Here is a 22,127-nt window from a genome sequence, read left to right as displayed (position 1 = left end):
TCCCAGTGCATGAGTGGGCATTCTGCAGGGAAACAGAACCCACAGGATGTGTACATATATAAAAAAGAGACATTTTTTAATTGACTCACTCATTTATGGAGACTGGCAAGTCTAAACTCTACAGGGTGGGTCAGAAGGCAGGAGACCCAGGAGCGAGCCGATGCTGTGGCTCGAGTCTGAAGACCGTCTGCTGCACAATCCCTCTTGCTCGGGGGAGGTGAGTCTTTTGTTCTATCTAGGCCTTCAACTGATTGGGTGAGGCCCACCTGCACTATGGAGGGCAATCTGCTTTACGCAAAGCCCACTGACTTAAATATTCATCTCATTCAAATCCACCCCCACGGAAACATCCAGAATGATGTTTGACCAAATATCTGGGCACTGTGGCCTAGTCAAGCTGACACATAAAATTAACCACCACACCCAGGTTAAACACCATTCACCTCAAATTTCCTTTGCTAGCACAATTTCTCACCTTCCATGATGGTGATGCCTCTCTTCTGGATGTGTACCACCCTGCCTGGCCCTCTTTATTTAAGTCCCCAGAACTGAAAATCCAGCTGCGATCTGACTAACACAAAAGGCATCAGAATGCTTAGCTCTTAAGTATTAGCTTTTGTAGTAGCTAATGAGATTTGATATTATTTTACTAGAAGCCTGCAGTATTTTTCTTCCACTTGGATACGTATTTGTTCATAAAAGTTGAGGTTGAGTGTCCTTCAATGCTCTGAAAATACATTCCACTTATAAACAAAACTACATGTATAACCCTTCTATTCATCATCTTAGATTCTTTTTTTTCTCAGCTTTGTGAATTGTGAGTTCCACTCTCCCAGCTTCACTGTAGCTTTGCTTTCTATTGATTCACTCTTAGTGGCTCTAAGTTCTTTGGCATTTGCGTCCAGCATCAAATTGCAATTCAATCTCCACTTTTCAAAACTGATTCTGTTCACCTGTTGCCCCTCTCAGGTGCCCTGCATACTTCCTTGTTTGCTGACATCTTATAAGCACATCTTTACACCTAAAGTGAGTCCGTATGCCTTTCCTCAATTAAGTATCTTAGATGTGTCTCACAACTCTCAAAAAATTATCAATACCCAAGCTTCACTTTAAATTTCATTGAAATTTTTCGTGTTAAGCTCCTTGCTGTAATAGCAGATTGCCACTATATACCGATTAAATCCCTTTGAAGAAATATTCGTAATTATGACATTTTTATTTTGCCTTGGCTCGACAATTTGGGAGAAGCATCTTTCTCATCAGTGTATCATACCTTTCACATAGATACTAGTTTCAAACCTCCTTTCTTATTTGTAAAATCAGCCAAAACTGGACTGCCTTGCCTATGTTGAAATACTAAGAATCTCAGTCTACTTTTTTTGCAGAATGCATCAGACTTGTAGTTACATAATTAGTTTTGTAACCAGTTACATATTACTTTTGCCACTAGAATGGAAGCCCCAAAAGGGGAAGGTAGGATTATATTTTGTTCACTGAGGGGTCCTCTTGAGAGCCTACGTGATGTCTGCATAGGAGACGCTCCACAGATGGTGAGCAAACGCCCGGAGTCGACTCACCAACCATTCAAGAAATAATAAGGGAAAGTGAGAGCCAGAATGCGCACTGTCACCCCACGGTCCCACTGCTACACCCACCAGCCTTTTAATGAGATCATTAGCATTGGAGGAGTTCAGTTTTATCCCCTCCACTTGCCCTTCGCTAATTGATGAGGATGCCAGGAACGGGCAAATTAACCCAAGGCTAAGGAATTGAAAGCCGGAGGAGATCTGGGGCCCAAGAACCCCACATTTTACTTCTCTGCTTAGCGAAATATTTGCCCACCTGCTTCTTTACACAGAGGACCCTACGCCTGCCATGGAGCCAGAGACTGACAACTTCTGAAAACAGCAAAAAGCCCTGCTAACCAAAGTTCTCCCCCACTTAAGTAGCAGACAGGGCACCTCTGGTGAACTCCTGTGATACATAAAGAATAGAAAGTACTGGGCATAGTTAATTAGTAACACAAACCCTTAATTCTGGAGCCCAAATGGAACAAATGAATAATCAAAAGATGATGTGATGGAAGGGTGAGAAGATAAAATGAAAAGTCAAAGTATTATTATAGCCAACAAACCGAATTATTGGACCAGCTTCCAAATGCCCTTCACGTGGCCTCAGTAAACAGGGCATTAATATTTTACTGAGTGATTACTTTTTTTCATATATTGAAAAGTTTCCTCTTTGCCTGGGCAATCTAAAGCTTGATCCCTTCTCCTAAGACCAGAGTGGGCCCCACATGTCTGAGTTAGATGATCCTGGACTTCTCCCTTCCATCTAAGTGACCAGGGGCAATTTTTCGATTGAGCTTCTTTGAGCCTCATTTGATAAATGTAGATAATATTACCTCCATGCAGGGCCGTTATGGGAGCTTGGTGAGATGCAGCATGCAAAGTGCCTACTTCACTGCCTACCACGTGCCAAAGCACTAAACAATAATCGCTCTTAGAAGTAGGACTGAGGGAAGCACTAGCTCCTAAGAGCAAGGTCTGCGGCCCATCAGCTCCTCTGCCCACAGCTTTGCCCTCCCACCCAGGGCAGGACCCTAATGCTTCCTTCCAGCCCACGGGAGGCAAGCCCTGCTGCAGTTGTGTGGCTGAGTGTGTTTCTTGCTCGTAAATTCTGGGAAGAAGGAATGGTCCCATCAAGCACTGGGGTCTCTGGCCTGAGTCACCTGAGCCTCAATTGTGCCTAAAATCCTGTTGACATCTCAAGCCCTCAGCCTCTGTCCAGTCACTGCTGGTGAGTGTCTGTGGCTTTGCTGGCTGTTGTACAGGTTACTCCTTTGAACGTTTTGGCTTTAAAGACAAATACAGATTAAAAATAAGAGGCTTCCGGTGGGGATGAACTGGGAATTGGGGATTAACAGATACACACTAGTACACATAAAATAAACAACAAGGACCCACCGTACAGCACAGGGAACTGTATCCACTGTCTTGTAATAACCTATAATGGAGAAGAATCTGAAAAAGAATAGACATATGTAGAAACGAATCACTTTGCTGCACACCTGAAACACTGTAAATCAACTATACTTCAATTGTAAAAAAAGAAAACAAATTAGAAGCTTATTCTCCCGGTTGAAAATAAGGGGAAAAAATTCCCTCCTCTCCTTTTTCTTGCAGCATTTACCTTAGAAAGCTTGTCATTGTAAGCGCTGTTTCATCTCTTTCAAAAGTATCTTTTTCTAGACTAGAGACGCCTTTTGTCAGCTTTCTGACCCACGAATGCCTTTCCCAGGACTCTGGGAGCCGCCACCATTATAAACTGCCAACGTCCAGGGAGAGAGACCCCCACCTCCCAGGTCCTGCGGGGACAGGAGCCTAACATTAATTGGTGGACACCTTGCTCCAACATGCAGAAGTTTGCCTTCCCTCTGGATGAAGCCAATAAATGCACACAGATGGTCACCAGATGACCAAGTGACCAATGGAATGAACTATGTCCACAAATGGTGCCGTCAAGGCCTCTTACTTGAGGACTAGCTACTGTGTATCATGAAAACATCTACGGAGGAAGCCACACCTGCTTGGTCATATATAAGGGGTGAGATTTCCTTCCTTCGAAGCATTTTCTTGGTGCATCACCTGTGATGGGCATTCTGATTTAATGCCAACTCAAAGAATAACAGTGTTTTCTTTCCCTCCTACCTACGTGGAGAGGATTCCTGGGTAGGGAGACTTTGTTTTTAATTACATTTCCCCACAAGGCTCTGCTCTAAAGATGCCACGTGGGAACTTCCAGAAGGTACCCGAATGGTGTTCTCGCTACAACTACACTGTAGTGCAAGCTCCACACACCTCTCCTCATTTATGTTTAATATTAAGGAGTTCAAGGAAGAAAAGAGGGAGGTCCCAGGGCTTGAAGCAGTGAGAAAAGCTTCTAGAGTAAGATGCATGTGTGCCAAGACCCCATGGCAACCCAAGTCAACCTAAGGAAAGCTACTACAAACAGCGTGACTCTCTGTTCTCCAAACACGTTGCAGGAAGAATTCCCTGGGTCAACAGAGGAAAAACAGGGGTCTGAAGGCATAACCCAAATGAACAGTGTCATTGCTGTAGTCACTCGGTTGGTCCTGGCAGAAACTTGACATTATTCTCAAGAGGATGGTTCTTCTTGATCATCACTTGACGTGCTTTTGTATTAGCCCTTCCTCACCTTCCTCTGCTTCGTTATACGAAGACAGTTCCCCTTTCTAACTACTGCAGTGACCATTCCTCCCAGATTCCTTAGCCACTCCGCGATCTGGGAGAAGAGGGTCCACAGAGACCTACCTCTGCATTGAGCTACACGGACTTTTCAGCTCTTTGTACTCCCTTAAATTCACACTGAATCCATTTTTCAAGGAACAAATCTCCATGAAAAATTCCACTGCTCCTGTATTTGCTGGGTGGTCCTGACACATTTCTAAGCGCTTTGACTGTTTTGGATCACACAGAAGCTTTGGGACTGCATTAGTTGTCATTAGCATTGTTAATGTAACAGGGAATTTTCAAATTTGCATCAGATCATTTCAACATTATCTCCTTTATATGTACTGACGAAGGAGAAAAGCCCTTGTGGTAGGCTTTAGAATAAAGTCTTATCTGCAGTAATTAACATTTCCTAGATGTCTGAAAAAATGAATCATTTACAATAATCAGAGCCAAAAATAAAATTTAGTGAAAAGTGGGAAAACACCCAATTCTTCCTTAATGGCAAAACTCAACAAATGAAAGTCATCTTTTGATCCTAATTCTACCCGTCAGCACCCCCTAATGAATCGATTTTAAAATGAAATGGTTACTCTAAGAAAATAATGTTATTCTGGGTTCATAACTCACAGACCTGTTTGCTATCATAAAGCATGCTACTGATAAGGCTGAAAAGAAAAAGAAAAAAAAGACATGACACCTTCAGAATTTAGGGGTATAAGGGCAAATACAAATTAAAAATAAGGGGCTTAATTCTCCCTGTTGCAAATAGGGAAGAGACACTGCCCTACCCCCCATTTCTTTCAGAACTTCTTCCTCAGTTCTTTTCCAATCTTGTTTATAAATCTTTTTAATAGTTAAATAAGCCTCTCAAGAGGGAGGTTTCTGTCTGTCTTTGCAGGACTGTTGAACGTTTATTCAATAATAAAACTGGCTTCTTTCTCTTCTGACTATGTGGCGAGAGATGCTGCGTTGGGAGGAGATTTTGTTTTTAATTATATTTCCCACCAGGGGTTTGCACAGATAACAGGCCGTGCTACCCAGCAGTAGAGGGTAGAGGAAGGCTTTCCAAGGCCCGCCAGCCGAAGGCTATTCTGAGCGTGGTCTTCGACCAAGAGCCTGTGGGCAACCTCTTATCCCTGGTTCTCTAAGAGATAAATACAGAAATTGAGAGCCTGCCATTTAGAAAGGTTCACAGCAATTTGATGGGGTAATTTTAGACCTTTGGATCTAATAATACAAACTCAGGGTGTGTACTTTATATATCATTTTTTAAAAATTATTTCCTTGTGATTGCATTTTATAAAAGTACTGATCTATGATGGCATGGAAATTTAAAAAACAAAAGCAAAATAAATGGCCCTTCACCCCAGAAAGTTGGAGAACTGGTAAATTCAGAACTAAATTTTAGCATGCACCAGAATCACCAGACCGAGACTCCAGGTGCTTGTAAGACTGACTTATGTTTAAGTATTTATTTAAGAAAATTCCTGTCTCCCATTTGTACTTAAGCAATATTCTCTTTTGCATAGCCGAATATTTGCAGTTATGTTCTACACTGGGATTTCTGCTGCAAAACAATAAAAGCAGGATACAGAAAAAATAAAGTACAGATGCTGGACCCACCCTCCCAGTTTCCATTTGGGGTGGTCTGGGTGAGCACAAGGATTTGCATTTCAAAAGTTCCCATGTGCAGCTGGTCCAGGCACCACACTTTGAGAACCACTCTGCAGAACGACCTTCCAAGCAGTGTGAGCAAAGAAACAAGAGCACTCAGTCCAGCACCCAGTTCCACGGGGTTAAGTCCTAACCCCCAGCAGAGCTGACTGACAGTGCACCCGGAGAGGAATTCAGGATGAAAACCCAACGAGGCACCATGTGCTGTGGATGAGCAGGCCCTTAGACAGTGAAATGCACATCCCGGGAAGAATTCCAATGACCCCAGATTCCCGCGTCTTCCTGTACATACAAAAGCCCTAAATTCATTAACTTGAGGATCTCTGTTCTTTGTGACTAGCAGCAATCTCTTACCAAGATGGATGCTCGATGGCATGTACTTCCTACTAAAAAATCATATGTAAACTGCCTGCTTCCCCTCCCCTTCAGAGCAGTTTCCTCAGAGCTACTGAGAGTCTGTCTCCCAGCCACAGTCCTCAGCAAGTCTCTGAATAAACCTTAACCTCCCAGCTCTTATGTTTTTTGTTTTCCTCAAATCGGCAGTAGTGACGACTGATTCATCTTGAGAAACCGAACTGCGAGTCTACACTAGGTTAATTCCCGCATGCATTTCAGACTATAATGGATGGTCTTAAAGTATCACAATGTGAAGGATGCAAAGTTCAGCTTCCTAAGTATTTGTATGCAAGGGAGCACACAGGTGCCTGCCTGTGCACACACACTCACACTCACACACCTCAAGCAAAATCAGCGTGCGCTGTTAATTACTGCTCCATGTTAATTACTGCTCCGGCACTTTGCGAATAACACAGGAGTTGAGATCAAATTAGGTTAAACCTGCGTTTTGCAAAGCAGCTACTTGCAAGGTGCCTGGGGAACTTAAGGGAGAGTCAAAATCCAAAGCGGTGTGGCCTGAAAAAAAAAAGGCACAATCTAAACGCTGAGAATTATGTTTTATTCGGCAGACTTTCTGAGGTCTTCAAGTCCAGGAGGCAGCCTGTCAGTTAGCTCTGAGAGATTGCTCCAAAGAGGTAGGCAAGCAGCCAGGGTACTTAGAGGTTTTTGCAACAAAGACCAGGGAGTTGGAACATCAAAACCATTAATTAAAGAAAACCAGACATCTCAAGTTAATGAATTTAGCGCTTTTCTAAGTATGGGAAGATGCGTGAGTCTGAGTTCAGGGAAATCGTGCCTTTGAGAAGCACCTCAGCTCTCTGGGGCCAGTATCCTGTGCCTTCCCATCCTGAGTCCCCCCAGGGTGCACATGGGTAGGGGCGGGGCCTGCAGTGCCTGAGGGCTGGGCAGTGGGCAGCCAGTCTGTCTCCATCTTGAGTTCCCTCAGGGCTCACCACTGGAAACGGCTGATGGCTTGATGGCCTGATGGCCAAAGCACCCGTTGTTTGCTGATATGGCAGCACCGTTTTTCATTCACAGCGGATCAGTTTTTCAAGGGAGTCTACAAAAACAGTGGCACTTGCCACCTAGACCAATTCAGTCTCCTCCTCTTTCCAGAAACCAGTAACTGTTTGGACATTCCCTCTTCAGTAGGCTTATTAACCCAAGCTTATATTTTCAGAGAAAAACATAATTCAGGAGAAAACAAAACAAGCAAATCAACAAACAAAAGGGGGATAAGAGAGAAGCCCCATCTCATTCCTGGTCAGCCAACACCCGACTGTCTTGAGTGTCAAGGGATTCTTTCTTTTAGGCTGAGATCATGGTGGGCTGCTAAGGTTGGGGGGACAGTCCTGTCCTAGGAGCGGGGCTCAACATCCTCAAGCTGGGCATGCAATTGCCATGGGAAGAACAGAGACGGCTCATCAGAGTCTCGAGGACGGATATAAATTTGGTTCAGAGGAATCAGACAAAGCAGCAGCAGCGGCAGCAGAAGAGGACACTTCTTCCCATTCACCTCTGAACTTCTGTGCAGCTGTTAATTCTGAACATTAATGGAAGTCCAGTGCCTTGTTTCTACCTCCCTTCTTTCTAGTAATGAATCAGCAGCAAGATTTCATAAAGCCCACTATTCAGGAGGCAAAACCCACTTCACTAGAGTGAGGCTATCTGTGTAAAATGTACCTACAAATCAGCAAAGCCCATGATCTGGTCAGACCTTCAGGGGTGAGTTGCACTTAGGTGGCATATAAGTCAGGCAAGACCTTGGATTCTAGTAGAAATAAGGGTGGTTTTCATCACTTGTGTTTTTGAAATGAGCAGGACCCTGTGGGGCTCCTGGGCACAACAGCCTTTCTGTGTCCCCTGTTTCTTGATTACAGGAAATAGGCTTCGGTCAGCCTCGGTGACCTTCCCTGAGTTCCAAAGGGCAGGTTCAAACAGTTGCTAATCAGGGAAGGGAGGGGAGGCAGAGACAAGGGAGGAACAGTCAGGAAACAACAGTGCAGCCTTGGGGCAGGGTCCTGGGTCCCCTCAAGGGATACACAGAACAGTATCTTTGAGCTGTTTTGCAGATTCTGAAGCTCCCACCAGGTGGGAGAAGTTAATTGTCTGCTTCCCACAAGCACACAGACCCCAGACCAGTTGGAACCAGAAGGCTGATGATGCTGACTCCCGCTTACCTCACCACCAACCAATCAGAAGAATGTCTGCAAGCTGACCGCCCTCTTTGAACCATTCCTATAAAACTCCTCATGACCCCCTCCAGGGCGGGACACACAGTTTGGAGGGCATTAGTCCGCTGTGGCCCGCTTTGCCTGGCAAAGCAATAAAGCTATTCTTTTCTACTTCACCCAAAACTCTTGTCTCCGAGATTGAATTCAGCGTCAGGGTACAGAGGCCGGATTTGGCTTCATTTTCTCTCCGCTGCTGTTTTCCCGTCGACACTGCTCTTTTTAGAAGGCCTCTGATGTCCACAACTGAGGACGGTTCCTTCCCAGGGTCAGTGGTCCCCAAGGGCTCTGTCAGTATTTTCCAGCCTGTCTCAACTCTCCTGATAGATCTGTTCTATCTGCTAGTGCCCCTGGCTTCTTATCCTGCAGCTGTTGCCTTGGTGTTTCCTTTCTCTCATGGTTCCTGACCTGCCCTGTGTCTGGAGACCATCCCCGTCTCTGGCCACACTGCTGGCTTCTGTCATTCCCTGGCGGCTCCCACAGGGCAGCCCTGATATTTACCTTCGCACATGGGACTTACCATGCCTCACAGATGAAGGGATACTCAACATCAACAGCCCCTTGACTTCTAAGGGCTATGGTTGGTTTTCTTCCACAGGAAAAAGGGGGTCTATGTCTGCCATATGCGGACCATCCATTCACCCAGTAGATGCAAAAGACATTTTACCATCTGTCTCTACGCCTTGTGAAATGCAACACAGGTACAGAAAAATGCGTCCAACATCAATGTACAGACCTAGAAGGAATTACTACGAAGCAGCCTGTGTAAACCATGGTCAAGCATGAGAATCCTCCCCACACTTTTAAAGTTCCCCGAATGCCTCCCTGCCATAACCTCCTCTCCCACCAACCAGAGGTAATGGTTCTTTGATTTGTACAGTCAGAATTCCCTTAATTTTTCTAAAAATATCCCATCCATCAGGGATTCCATGTCAGCATCCCCTAACAGGACATCTTAGCTTTACTTGTTTTGAACTTTATATAAACAAAGCCATACAGTATGTATTCTTTCAGGCCCGGCTTCTTTTGCTCAGTGGCATGTTTGGGAAAGTCCCTGTGTTTTTGAGCTTGTGTCCCTGTTTTTGCCTCTGTCTGGTACCCTGCTGTATCAATACACTGATGGAGTCTTGCATCCTACTGGTGATGGGGATTTGACCGGCTTCCAGTTTGAGGCTAGTACAAACATTCCTGCCATCAGCATTCTTGTACCTGGCCCTGAGTGCACACCTGCAAGGACTTCTTGCAGGTACATGCCTGGGAGTGAGACAGGGAGTCACGGGGCATGTAGATCATCCACGTGCAGCTAATGTGAAACTGTTTGCAAAGTTTCAGATGTGCCCCTCCCCCCCCAGTGTTCCACATCTTTGCCAAAATTAAGTGTTATAAATCTTTAATAAATATTTGACTTTTCATTGGGTGTTTTGTCACTGCGATTTTAATTTGCCTTCCCCTGGTTATGCTTTTCCCTCCTTTACTAGAAGGTCCTAGGGCAGATGACCCCTGGTCAGGGTCTAATATGTTTCTCAAGGGAACAGAAAGGTGAATTCTAAGTTGTTGGAGTTTCTTGTTTCCAGGTGATACTGAACTGCTTCTTATACAACAAACAGCAAGCAAGAGATCTGAGGAGGTATCACCTTCTATCAGCTAGACTGAAATAATTCTTGCTTTGCAAAAGCCTCATCATTGTTGTAAAGCTTTGCAGGGATTGCTTCTCTCTTTTCTGTAAGCAAACCCAAACCAGTTGTGAATGTCACAACTTTCTGTCCAGAAGTCTTAGCCTTCTCCTCTCTGGAGATTTTCACAAAAGATGATGCTCCATTTTGAAAAGACCACCTTTGCTGTGCACACCTGAATTTAATCATAGCTTTGTAACCTAGTTTTAAACAGGTGAAAAATCAACAACAACAATAAAATAGGGAGAGACTTGGGGAAGCTAAGAATTGGAAAAAGATAGCAATGGATGGATGGAAATAAGGAATCTCTAATGGTTAAATTCATAGTCACCCTGATCAAATGTAAATAAATGGAAGGACATGTTTTTCCTGGAAAAGAGACCACAAAGGAGACACATGGCAGCCATCAGATGAAGGTCAGATTGTAGCTTAAAGCAGGGATTAGACTAACTTTCCATAGTTCAAAGGCTTTGAGCTGGGACTATGGGAAATTGCCTGAAGGTAGGTTTCATGTGAACAGAAGAAACACTGTGCTAGCAAGTAGAACTTGTCAACAATGACCGGAGCTCTGAGTCCCTGTGTGAGTTCCAGAAAAGGCTAGAAATCCTACAGGGACAGAGCATTAGAAGAGATCTTGTTCTAGATGGTTTCTAGATTCCCTGCCAACATTCAGGCTCTATATTTCCTTCCAGTTGTGGTGGGAAAGAAGATAATTTTTGGAAGAATATGTGATGGACAACAAAGACCCTGGCCCGGGAGTGGGGAGCAGCTGAATAATCTCTCCCAATCTCAGCAATTTCAACCATAAAAAAGAAATGATATTTGGCCTGTCCACACAATGGGTTGCTCTAATATCATAAAAGAGTGTGTGCAAAGTTGCTTTATAATCTCTAAAGGTGCTATGCAAACTGTAAGTTATCATACAGAGTGAAGTAAGTCAGAAAGAGAAAAACAAATACCATATGCTAACACATATATATGGAATCTAAAAAAAATATATATGGTTCTGAAGAACCTATGGGCAGGACAGGAATAAAGATGCAGACGTAGAGAATGGGCTTGAGGACACGGGGAGGGGGAAGGGTAAGGTGGGACGAAGAGAGAGAGTGGTATGGACATATATACACTACCAAATGTAAAACAGATAGCTAGTGGGAAGCAGCTGTATAGCACAGGGAGATCAGCTTGGTGCTTTGTGACCACCTAGAGGGGTGGGAGGGAGACGCAAGGGGGAGGAGATATGGGGATACATGTTTGTGTATAGTTGATTCACTTTGTTATACAGCAGAAACTAACACAACATTGTAAATCAATTATATTCCGATAAAGATGTTAAAAAAAAAAAGAGTGGGGATCTTAAAAACTATACGTACAATTTACCAAGTCACAGGAAGAAGAGCAAAAAAAATCCCATTCTGGAAAGTGTATCAGGATTTGATTTGGTCAGATACACAGAAATTTCTGGGAAACTCATATTCATCCAGAAAATCCTTGGTCTTCTGTTATAAATAATTATAGTTTTTATAAAAATGTGTTAATTCTTTTTTTTCCTGAGCATAGAGATTCTAGTCCACAATTGAATCCTTTTGTAAGAAAGAGAGAATTTTGGCTTGCAGAGCATTAACTCTCATTTTCCAAAAATGTCGAATTAGAAGGTATAGAAAAATGACCTAATGTATACAGAGTCAAGAACAGACCCTAGAAGTTCCATTTCAGCCTCAAGTGCTAGAATCATAGGAGACTGTTAGTCTAGTTGGCTCGAGTTCACAGTTGGGCTCCCATTAGTAGAGATTTACTCCACGTTGTTTATATGCCATCAAAATCACAAAAAGAGAAAAGACAACCCACAGAATGGGAGATGATATTTGCAAACGATGCAACTGACCAGGGCTTCATTTCCAAAATATACAAACAGCTCATGCAACTCAACAACAACAACAAAAAAAACCCCAAACAACCCAAAATCAGAAAAAGAGAATTATTTGAAGTAAATCTGTATGTTGCCTAATAAGGGCTGTGGAAAAAAAGGAAAATCTTATTTTTCAAACACCATTATCATGAAGAAAAGCAATTGGCCCTAATTTCTCCCCATGCTTGAGGCTCAATCACAGCTGGTACATTGACAACGAGGTCTTGTGGCCGGCCTCTGGCCAGCAGTTCCTTTTTATTGTCACCGATGAGTAACACCAGCCTGGAAACCAGAACACCCTTGGCACCATGGTTATTACAGCGTGGTTACTTTCCCTTCATAGCTAAGAAAGTTGACCTACCAAGGCGACTGTGCCCACAGAGCTCCCACCCCACCAGTCTGCACTCTGCTCAACAGTGGTGCAAGCACTTACCTCTGGGAAGTGGTTGCATCACACGTGTGTGGGAACACTTTCCCCATCCTCCCGGGAGCGACAGGGATAAAGGGGAATTCTGACGGGTTCTGTCAAGCTCCGACCTCTCAGCTCAGTGTGCGCATGTGTCCTATGAGGTCTGGGACATGCTCTTTCTTGAGTTCTAAGCTGTGGGTCCTGTTAATCCAGCAGAACTGGATCCAAGAAACCAAAGGAGGTCACAAAAGTCTCCTCCTCATGGAACTTATTTTAAAGTAACGAAAGGAAAAGACAACAATGACCTGGGATTCAATTATTTACCTCCCGAAATAAAAAGGGTACTGAGGTGGTAGTTATTGAACTGTGATGTTGTGATTTATAACAAATACACAGTTTGGTCTGCAGCCACAGTTCACGGCTCCCAAAGCCTTGGGACGTCCAGAGCGGTAAGAGCCGCAGGGCGTCTTCTGTCATAATATTTGGTCTTTTGTCCTGAAACCACTTCAGAGTCTTAAAGTGAGATGAGTATCTTGTTATTCATAACACGCCCCTTTAAATGACATCTGAGTTCCTGTTAACCAGGTGACCTTAGGGAATCCCCTAAGGATGGGGCTGGTTTCCAGGAGAACCAACCATGATTAGAGGGTTGGGACTCTCATTCCCACCCTCTGATCTCCGGGGAGAAGACAGAAGCTAGAGATCGAATCAGTGGTTGCCGGCTGACGATTTAATCAAGACTGCCTACGTAATGGAACCTCCATAAAAACCCCAAAGGATGGGGTGTGTGGAGGGCTTCCGGGTTGGTGAACCAGGACACACCAGGGCTGGTGGCACCCCAAACTCCCCAGGGACAGAAGCTCCTGTGTCTGTGACCCTTCCAGACCTGGCCCTGTGTAGCTCTTCCTATGGCTCTTCATTTATATTTTAATATCCCTTGTCATAAACCAGTTATCCAATAAGTAAACTGGTTTCCTGAGTTCTGTGAGCCATTCTAGCAAATTAATGGAACCCAAGGAGGGGTCCTGGGAACCTCTGATCTCTAGCCGACCTTTCAGAAGCACAGAAGCAGCTAGATTTCAGTTGTCATCTGAAGTGGAAGCAGTCTTGTGACTGAGTCCTTTACCTGTGGGATCGGATGCTCTCTCCAGATAGACGGGGTTGGGACTGAGCTGAATTATAGGACACCCAGCTGGTGTGAGACAACTGCCTAGTGGTGCTAGAAAAAAACCACATATGGTGACCCCTAAAGTTGAGCATGAGCTTCAATTTCATTGTAGTTGTAAGTGGAAAATACACTGTGTGTGGAACTCTCTCTCCTCTTATCGGACACATTAGAGCTTGCAGAAGTTCTTAAAAGAAAGAAAAGCACAACTAGAACCATGGACTTTCTCATAAAAGCCGTTCATCCTGAGCTCAGAAATAAACACCTGTCCATTCATGCATCCACCTGGGGCTCCCCATGCCCAGCACCTGCCCACAGGTGAATGAAGATGCTAATGTTTTGGAAACACACCACACCTCTTAGGAATAATACAGGGAGTTCAAAATCCAAATTAGCGACCACGACAGATCAGAGAAGGGAGGGAAATCATCGAGGCATAGGAAAAGGCCAACTTAGGGTATTTACATGTCCCAACAGGAAGACCCAGCACTCCATCAAGTAAAGATTTGCACAGGACTCTGGAAAAGCAGGACTGCCCTATCTATGCTCTACAGTTCTACTCAAGATATTTTATAAAAGATCCTGAGCTAACCATCCATTTCTGGGTTAGGACTTCTTCCTGGAAATCTTAGCACCTTAAATCCTGTAAGAGGTGTGTGAAATGATACCTGCTTCATGCTTCTTTTTCTGCACAGGGATTGATCAGTATTTCAAGAGGAGTCCGGTGATGGGGTTGATGATTTTATGAACGGACATGAACAACCAGGAAGTAGAAAAGTCTCTAAGTAGATATCATACCCCTGGGATGCACAGGGGTAACTCGAAAACCATGACCTCCAAAGTAATTTTGGAACCCATTTCAAGAAGGCAAATTCCACCCAATATACATGCCCCAAAGCTCACCTTTAGAACTCTCACCATGGCTTTTATGTCACCAGAGTGCCAATCGCTATAAGGAAGCGGGGTCATGTTTGCAATTACCTTCAGATAGAGGAAAAACACTGCATTTCTTAAGGATGTGCCCCTAAAAGTCATTTCACAAGTGTGTGTCCCTGTTCCCAAGGAAGGTCAACAGCAGGGGGGTCTGTGTCCCACACAAGTTCCTATAACTCATCTATAAACCTCAAAGCCTTTCCTCTGCTCACCAGGCTTATTATAAGCAGGGCATCAACACTAGAAGGTCATCCTGTTTAGTAGAACTGAATCAGTAAAGTACCCAAAGGGCCTGAAATCCAGCTCTCACTGTGGGTGGTTCTGTTCCGGGGTTTCTATCCAACACAGGGAGGGGAAGCAAGACTGCAGAAGATCCAAGGCTCATGGTATCACAGATATATCCAGTCAGTGATCAGAGCCCTACCATCAGTGGCCACAGGAAAAACATCAGCTTTCCCTACATGAGAAATTCATTCCCAGGCTGCAACTTTCATTTAAAAGCAACACCCATCAACCAAGAGATTCTTAGGCATCCCTGTGGCTTGCAGACCTCTGACCCTCAGCTTCTATTTTCTGAGCCTCCTCTGACACAACTCTGGTCACCAAGGGCCTGGCCATCCTCATTCCCCCACCATCTGCTTGCAGGGCCACCAAAACATACCAAGGAAGTGGGACGCTGTCACCTAGGGCATAGGGCAGTCCCCCTGGGACTTTGATTTTTTAAATAACCTTTACTCAGTCTCCAGGAAGCAACCCAATATCTGGGAAAAGCTCAGATGGACGGAGTAAGGGAACTGAGCATGAAGTAATATCCTCTGGATAATCAAATTTTCCACTGACCCTAGAATCTACTGCAAGAGGATAAGCCTCTCTCAAATAGCCCATTTAATTCAAACAACAGTTAAATAAGTAGGATATCAACACAGTCATAAAGGAAGATTGGGTTGAAACAAATGCAAGTCATCCCCCATATGAATTTTCAAATGTCGATTTTATGAAAATACAGTGATTTGAAAAAACAATTTCTCTTCTGAGAGACTGGAAAACTCTTGATCCCTTCCTAGGTGTACTAAGTCGCAGATGGAACGTGGCTTAGTTCCCACAATATCAGAAATAAAGTTTATGAAAAAGACTCTTCTCAAGAATGAAAAGAGAAGTTGTGAATGATGCCACCCGTGTTATTTCTTTTACTCATTTATTACACCAAAATGAGAGAGTATACCAGGGAGCCTGCCTTCTCTGAATCAGCTGCCAGCAGTAATAAACTTTTAAAGCAACATGTGAGGAATAAAACGTTCACTGAGATTTTAGGAAAATAGATTTTTCAATTAAGGATTACAGCAGGGCAAAGACAAGCCACGCGCTATTGTCACAGTTCTTGGGAACAAGAGACCACAGGTCCAGACCACATGGTCACACATGGGAACGTGAGTGAGTGGAGATTGGAATAAAAAGCAATTTCCATTCCTGGCTGTAAGGGGACGTGGCACCTCTCCCATCACTGTGGCAGGACCAAGTGTCTCCCTTCTACACATCAAACCTCAGATGTGGGTCCAGAGAGCTCCAAGGGCCCTGCATGGAGACGGAGTCTGTGTCCATGTCTCTGTGTGTCTGTTGATGCACCAACACTGCATAATATGGCACGTTCCGCCCCTTTTCACAGCAGTCAGATATGCAGCCACTCAACCGTCAGTAATGGGAGTAAGTCATCCTCGTCCTCATGGGGAATGTAAAATATCACCTGAATTCCAGTCAAGCGGCGAGTGCAAAGAATTTGCCAGTCATCGAGTCCAACAGAGGCTGTGATTAGCCGGAGTCTTCCAAAACAACTGATGAAAAATTAGGGCTCAGTAAGTCTCAAACCAACGATTTAAGTGCAGCATGATCACTCAGGTAACGCTGCGTGTATTTTGCCGGAATGTGACATTTCAGAAAAGGTACAAACCCAACTGCAGAGTAGTAATTATCAATTTAAGAACTGATGCAACGTTGAAAAGTTGAGTGAGTCTGTGTCTCATTTTTCTCTTAGGCCAACAAACAGATGAGTCTAAAAACCTAACTGGTGGCTGTAGACTTATCTAGATTCAGTTCAACCTGCTCTGATTACACTTATAAAAAGCAGACACAGAGGAGGGTGTACAGCCGGCACCCCAGGGAACATGAGATCAGTGAAAATGAGATCAGTGTTCTTCTCACTCTTTATGTTCTGAAGTGAACGCGGAGAGGGGGTAGTGGGAGGGAAGATCTTAAAAGTTTTTAATGAAGATGTCATATACAGATGTTGCTACGTCACAACGTACCATCTAACTTACGAGAAGAAACACTTACTGGACAATAGATTTAGGTGAAGAATTAATCAAGCATCATTATTATTAACAGGAGAACAAATCTGAATCCTCTCTCTCCCCTCAGTCCTAAATGTGTAAGTTTTACTAGCACATTATGGCACCATATATGAGAGGCATTACGGGTATGGGTGGGAATTTAACTGGAAAACATTACTCCATACACGTTTCTGCCCTGTTTATACATGAAATTATGCGGAACAGCCCGACGGCTAAAACGGGAGTGGGAAAATTAGGGACACAGATGTGTTTTCACAGACAATTAGGTAAGCCACTCGGAGAACCCAGACTGAGGAAGGCTCTGGAATGACTAGCCTGTCGTCTGCGTGGGGAGGGGGTCGGGGGGGGTCCTACAAAATAGTCCCTTTAATACGGTTACCGCGCTCCTCAGGCCAGAAGCCAAGTTCCAAGCGGATGGCACTTCTTCCTCCGCCAGGCAACAGGTGTCTTTTGCCGTGGGTGTGGTTAAGTCGGCTGGGTACTGGTTCAATCCGAATACATTTTTCACTTCCCGTCTCTTTTTGTTGAAAGCAAGACCTCGAAATGGATCACCGGCTGAGTTCTCCCAAACACACCTCTGCTCCCCGCCCCCACCCCCATCGCCTGCACGCAACCCACCTCGTAACCAGCTGCGGACCCTGGACCTGAAGGAGTCCCTGCATTTCCAGCTGTACCTGCAGAGTCGCACGCCAACCCCTACCTCCCCGCCCCTGCTTCGCAACAAAGTACCGGCGGGCGGGTAGGGTGAACACAGGGGCCCTCCTCCCAAGCATCCCCCAGCAGCCCCGAAAGGGTTAAAGCATCAGCCAAATAAACACGCTCAGGCACACACACAGTTTCCAGAGAACAAGATGGCAACCTCCTCGTCCTCGACCCCCTCGGCCCCCGGCCCGGGCCCGGGATGAGGACGGCAGGAGCGCCAAAGCGGCGCGGTGCCCGGGAGCGGGCGGGGGTCGGCGGGGGACGCGGGACGCCGGGGTCCTCGAGTTAGCAAAGTTGTCAAGGCGCAATGCCCCCCTGGCCTGCCGCCCTGAGCCTCCCACCGATCCGAGGTCCCCGGCGACGCACGGTCCTCCTCGGGGGAACGATGTGCCATTATTACGCTCGCTGGCAGAGTCGGCCTTTCCGGGGAGCCGTTGTTGTCATGCCCGGGAGCAGGGCCCCGCCCGGCCGGCCGGCGGTCGCGGGGGCAGCCGCCGGAACAGAGAGACAGGCGTCCGCCCCAAGTGAGCCACAGGCTTCGCGGACCCTACCAGGTCCCGGGCTCGGTGACTCGCGGCCCCGAGGCCGGCGCGGGCATCCCGGCCCCGCGGTCCTCCCCTGGCCTCGGCGACCTCGCTCTCCGCGTGTCTCCCGGGGGTCTGCCGCGCAATGGGACGGACGCGCAGCCGGCGGGGGCCGGCCCGCCGCCCCTTGCCCACCCCGCGCACCCCGCCCGTGGCCCAAGGCACCGAGCCACCTGCGCAAAGCACAGGGACCCAGAGCTGCAAAGTTGTCATTTGCAAGCGAACGCCTGATCCTCCGCAGCCGGGCGGCCGCCGCTGCGGGTAGCGGGTAATTCAGGTGGGAAATGGTGGCGGCACCGCCGCGCTCCGCACGGGGGTCGCGGTCGTTCCCGGGGGTGCGGGACTCGCCCCCCATCCCCGATCCCCCCTGCAGGTCCTGCCGGCCCCCGCGCGCCTCACCAGCACTCACCATCACGTTCCCTTGCATTTTCGCCGTCTTGATCATCGCCTTTTCCTTCATTTTGCCCCAAGTCTGAACCCGTCTTCTGGCCCAGAGAAGAGTAACTTAATCCATTGTCTCGGTGATGATTAAAGTAGAGACTGGACCGGCCGAGGACTGGGTGGAGTTGGCTTTTGCAGGAAAAAAAAAAATTCTTCCAGCGCTTCGGCTTCCCCCTCCGCCACCCTGCCCCTCTCCTCTCCCCGGCGGATCACAATAGCAATCAACTCTTTTCGGCCGCCGCGGAGATAGAAAAATACACAGCCGGAGAGCAGGGTGAGATCCTGTTTCAACAAACACCGGGCGCCGGGAGCGGGGGCGCGGGGAAGAGGCTGAGAGCCGCGGGGCCAGCTAGACAGCCTGCGTGTCCTGCGGGCCGGCCGGCCGCGCTCCGCCGGCGACAGCTGGGAGACGCGCGGGGCGCACGCGGGGGCACTGGGCGGCGCGGCCGGCTGGGGGGATGCTCGGCGGGCAGCGCCGGGGGCCGCCGGCGCCGCACTGGTCCCTAAGGGCGGGGACCCCGGCGAGGCGGCGGCGACGACAGGGCGCGCGGGCCCTTGTGTGTGTATGTGTGTGTGTGTCTGTGTGCGCGCGCGCGCGTACACACACCGGCTGCTCAGCCCGAACCCGGCTGGACCGGGAAGCCTCGGGCTGCACCAAGGTTAAGCGCGCCGAAAGGTCTGGGTAGAGCCGGGGGCCCCTCCAAGCACCCTCTCCCGGGGTACACGCCCCCTCCCCGCGGGCCGGGTGTGCGCGGAGCACGCGCGCTTGGTTTTTACGAACAGGCACCGCCGCGATGTCCGCGGGTAGAGCCGCCGCCTCCCGCCCAGCGTGAACGCTGGATCTGCTGCGACTGTCTCCTGGCTGCGCCCCCGGGAGGGGAGGGAGAGGCCGGGCAGAGTCGGGCGCCCCCTAGCACGTCGGCTGCAAGGGTGGAGAAGCCGAGCAGGGTGAAGCGGAGGGCTCATAAATAATGTTGTTTAGGGTTACCATGGGACACACGCTGCGTCTCCATGGTTGCACTCTGGGTCTGCATCCGAATCTGCCGCCGCGGCTGGTCCACGGCATAGGGTACCTTGCTGGGTAGTAGCACTCCCAGCGCCGGCTGGCCCGGCCGCTCTGCGCCCGCACACCTGGCTTCCCAGGCTCCACCTTCCCCCCAGGCCTCTGCCCCAGCTGCGGCCCCTAGGGCGCCTTTGTTTCTTCGGACCTGATCCCACGCGCTTCCCACAGCCCAGCCCCGCGCCAAGGGGTCTGCCTGGCCCCGGAGCGCAAACCCCGGCTCTGATCCCCCACCCAACCTCCACCCCAAGCGGCGGGTTGCCCAGGGATCGCGCCCAGTGTTCCCTGATCACCACCCCCGGGGCGCTCGTGGACGGTTGAATCTTTCACACCCGCGGGTTAGCTCCCTGGACCACACAGGGACGCGCGCTCCCGGGAGCGCGCACGCAGAAGGTGGCCAAATTCAAATGCTGACCAACCCAAGCCGCCGGGAAGAGCACACAGAGGATGCTCCCCACGCCGCGGCTTTCCTCCACCGAGGACCAGACCACCTTAAAAACCGGACTGGAGCTGTTTCAACCGACATCAGCGCATCAGGCTTGAACTCACTGTCCGGTGTGTGTGTACGTCCTCGCCTGGGGGTCAGTGGCGGGAAGGAGAAGCTAGGAGCGGTTTGAGAAGCCTTTCCATTTTTTTACATTCACAAAAAATCGTATGTAAGAATGAATAAGAGGCCAGTTTCCAACCCACACTCAAGCAGAAAATTCTGAGCAATTGCAACGTAATTATATGTACATTACCCAAAATGCGTGCATATATTAAATATTATATATATATACATATATGGTAGGTATATATAAGCACACGCAAGCAGCAGGTGAAAAATACTTGTAACTAATGATTTGGCTTAAGAGGTAAGTGGAAGAAATAGGTGAAACAAAGCTGAATGGAAAAGCAGCTTTTAAAGGAACATGGGTTAGGATTTGCCTGGAAAGTGGCAGGCACAACACTGTTCATTTTTTTAGGTTTAAGAAGCACTTTCCTATGTTAGGATTCTTAATGACAGCCTTTCTCTAGAAATGAACATGGGCACAGATCATCCTTGTACTGTTGACTTTTACACTAAACCCAGCTTCATGTGGACAAAAAATATTGCCCATCTAATTCTGCTTTTAAGCAGCATTAAAATGGTTCTTTCTCTTCGTTGTTTGAAGTGGCATTAATTCCTTCAGAATCTTCTTCCCCCCCTTTCTCACCAAAACTTCTCCCCCACAACCTGGCTTTCCCCATCCCATCACACATTGGAGTAGGGAGGGAAAACTGAGAAAACACAGCAAAAATATATTTTACCGAGGTATAATTGACGTATCAATTATGTTAGTTTCAGGTGTACAACATAATGAACTGATATTTGTAAACACTGTGAAATGCTCATCACAAGAGGTCTTCTTAGAATCTGTCACCATACCTAATTTAAGTAAATTTTTTTTCTTGTGATGAGAACTTTTAAGATCTACTCTCTTAGTAACTTTCAAATATGCAATACAGTATTATTAACTATAGTTACACTGCTATACATTACATTCCCATGACTTATTTATTTCATAACTGGAAGTTTGTACTTTTTGACGGCGTTCACCCATTTCTCCCTACACCCCTACCCTTGCAATCAATCTATTTTCTGTATTTTTAAGCTTGGTTTTTGTTTTGTTTTTTAGATTCCACATATAAGTGAGAGCATACAGTATTTGTTTTTCTATGTCTGACTTATTTCAATTAGCATAATGCCCTCAAGGTACATCTACATTGTCACAAATAGCAAGATTTCATTCTTTTTTATGGCTGAATAATATTCCATTGTGTGTATATCTACCCATCAGTGGACACTTATGTTGCTTCCATATCTTGGCTATTGTAAATGATGCTGCAATGAACATGAGGGGCATATGTCTTTTGAAGTTAGTGTTTTCATTTTCTTTGGACAAATACCCAGAAGTGTCATTGCTGGATCATATAGTAGTTCCATTGTTATTTTTTTTGAGGAACCTCCAAACTGTTTTCCATAGTGGCTGCACCAATTCACATTCCCACCAACAATGCACAAGGGTTCCCTTTTCTCCACATCCTCATCAACATCTGTTATTTCTTGCCTTTTTGATAAGAGCCATTCTAACAGGTGTGAGGTGATATCTCATTGTGGTTTTGATCTGTAATTCCCTGATGATTAGTGATGTTGAGCACCTTTTCATGTACTTGTTGGCCATCTGAATGCATTCTTTGGAAAAATATCTATTCAGATCCTCCACCATGTTTTAATCAGATTATTTGTTTATTTGATATTAAGCTGTATGCGTTCTTTATGTATTTTGGATATTAGTCCTTTATCACATGTATGATTTGCAAATATTT

At 46.6% G+C, this 22,127-nt stretch overlaps 1 protein-coding gene across 2 annotated transcripts in view; it reads right to left on the bottom strand.

Annotated features, from left to right (window-relative positions):
* Window positions 1-22,127, bottom strand: part of DPP6 (dipeptidyl peptidase like 6) — a gene marked incomplete at both ends in the record, with an annotated part of 1,060,012 nt that overhangs the window by 944,892 nt on the left and 92,993 nt on the right. Inside the window, one exon of one of the 2 annotated variants that reach the window (XM_079711773.1) lies at window positions 18,687-18,737. The exons of the other annotated variant lie outside the window; for it this stretch is intronic. Within the exon in view, the coding sequence (XP_079567899.1) occupies window positions 18,687-18,737 (51 nt within the window). Of the gene's footprint in view, window positions 1-18,686; window positions 18,738-22,127 lie in introns of those variants that run through there. 2 annotated transcript variants of the gene reach the window in all.

This window comes from Hyperoodon ampullatus, assembly GCF_949752795.1.
Source record: "Hyperoodon ampullatus genome assembly, chromosome: 9".
NCBI lineage: Eukaryota > Metazoa > Chordata > Mammalia > Artiodactyla > Ziphiidae > Hyperoodon > Hyperoodon ampullatus.
This window is presented reverse-complemented; position numbering and strand designations above follow the sequence as displayed.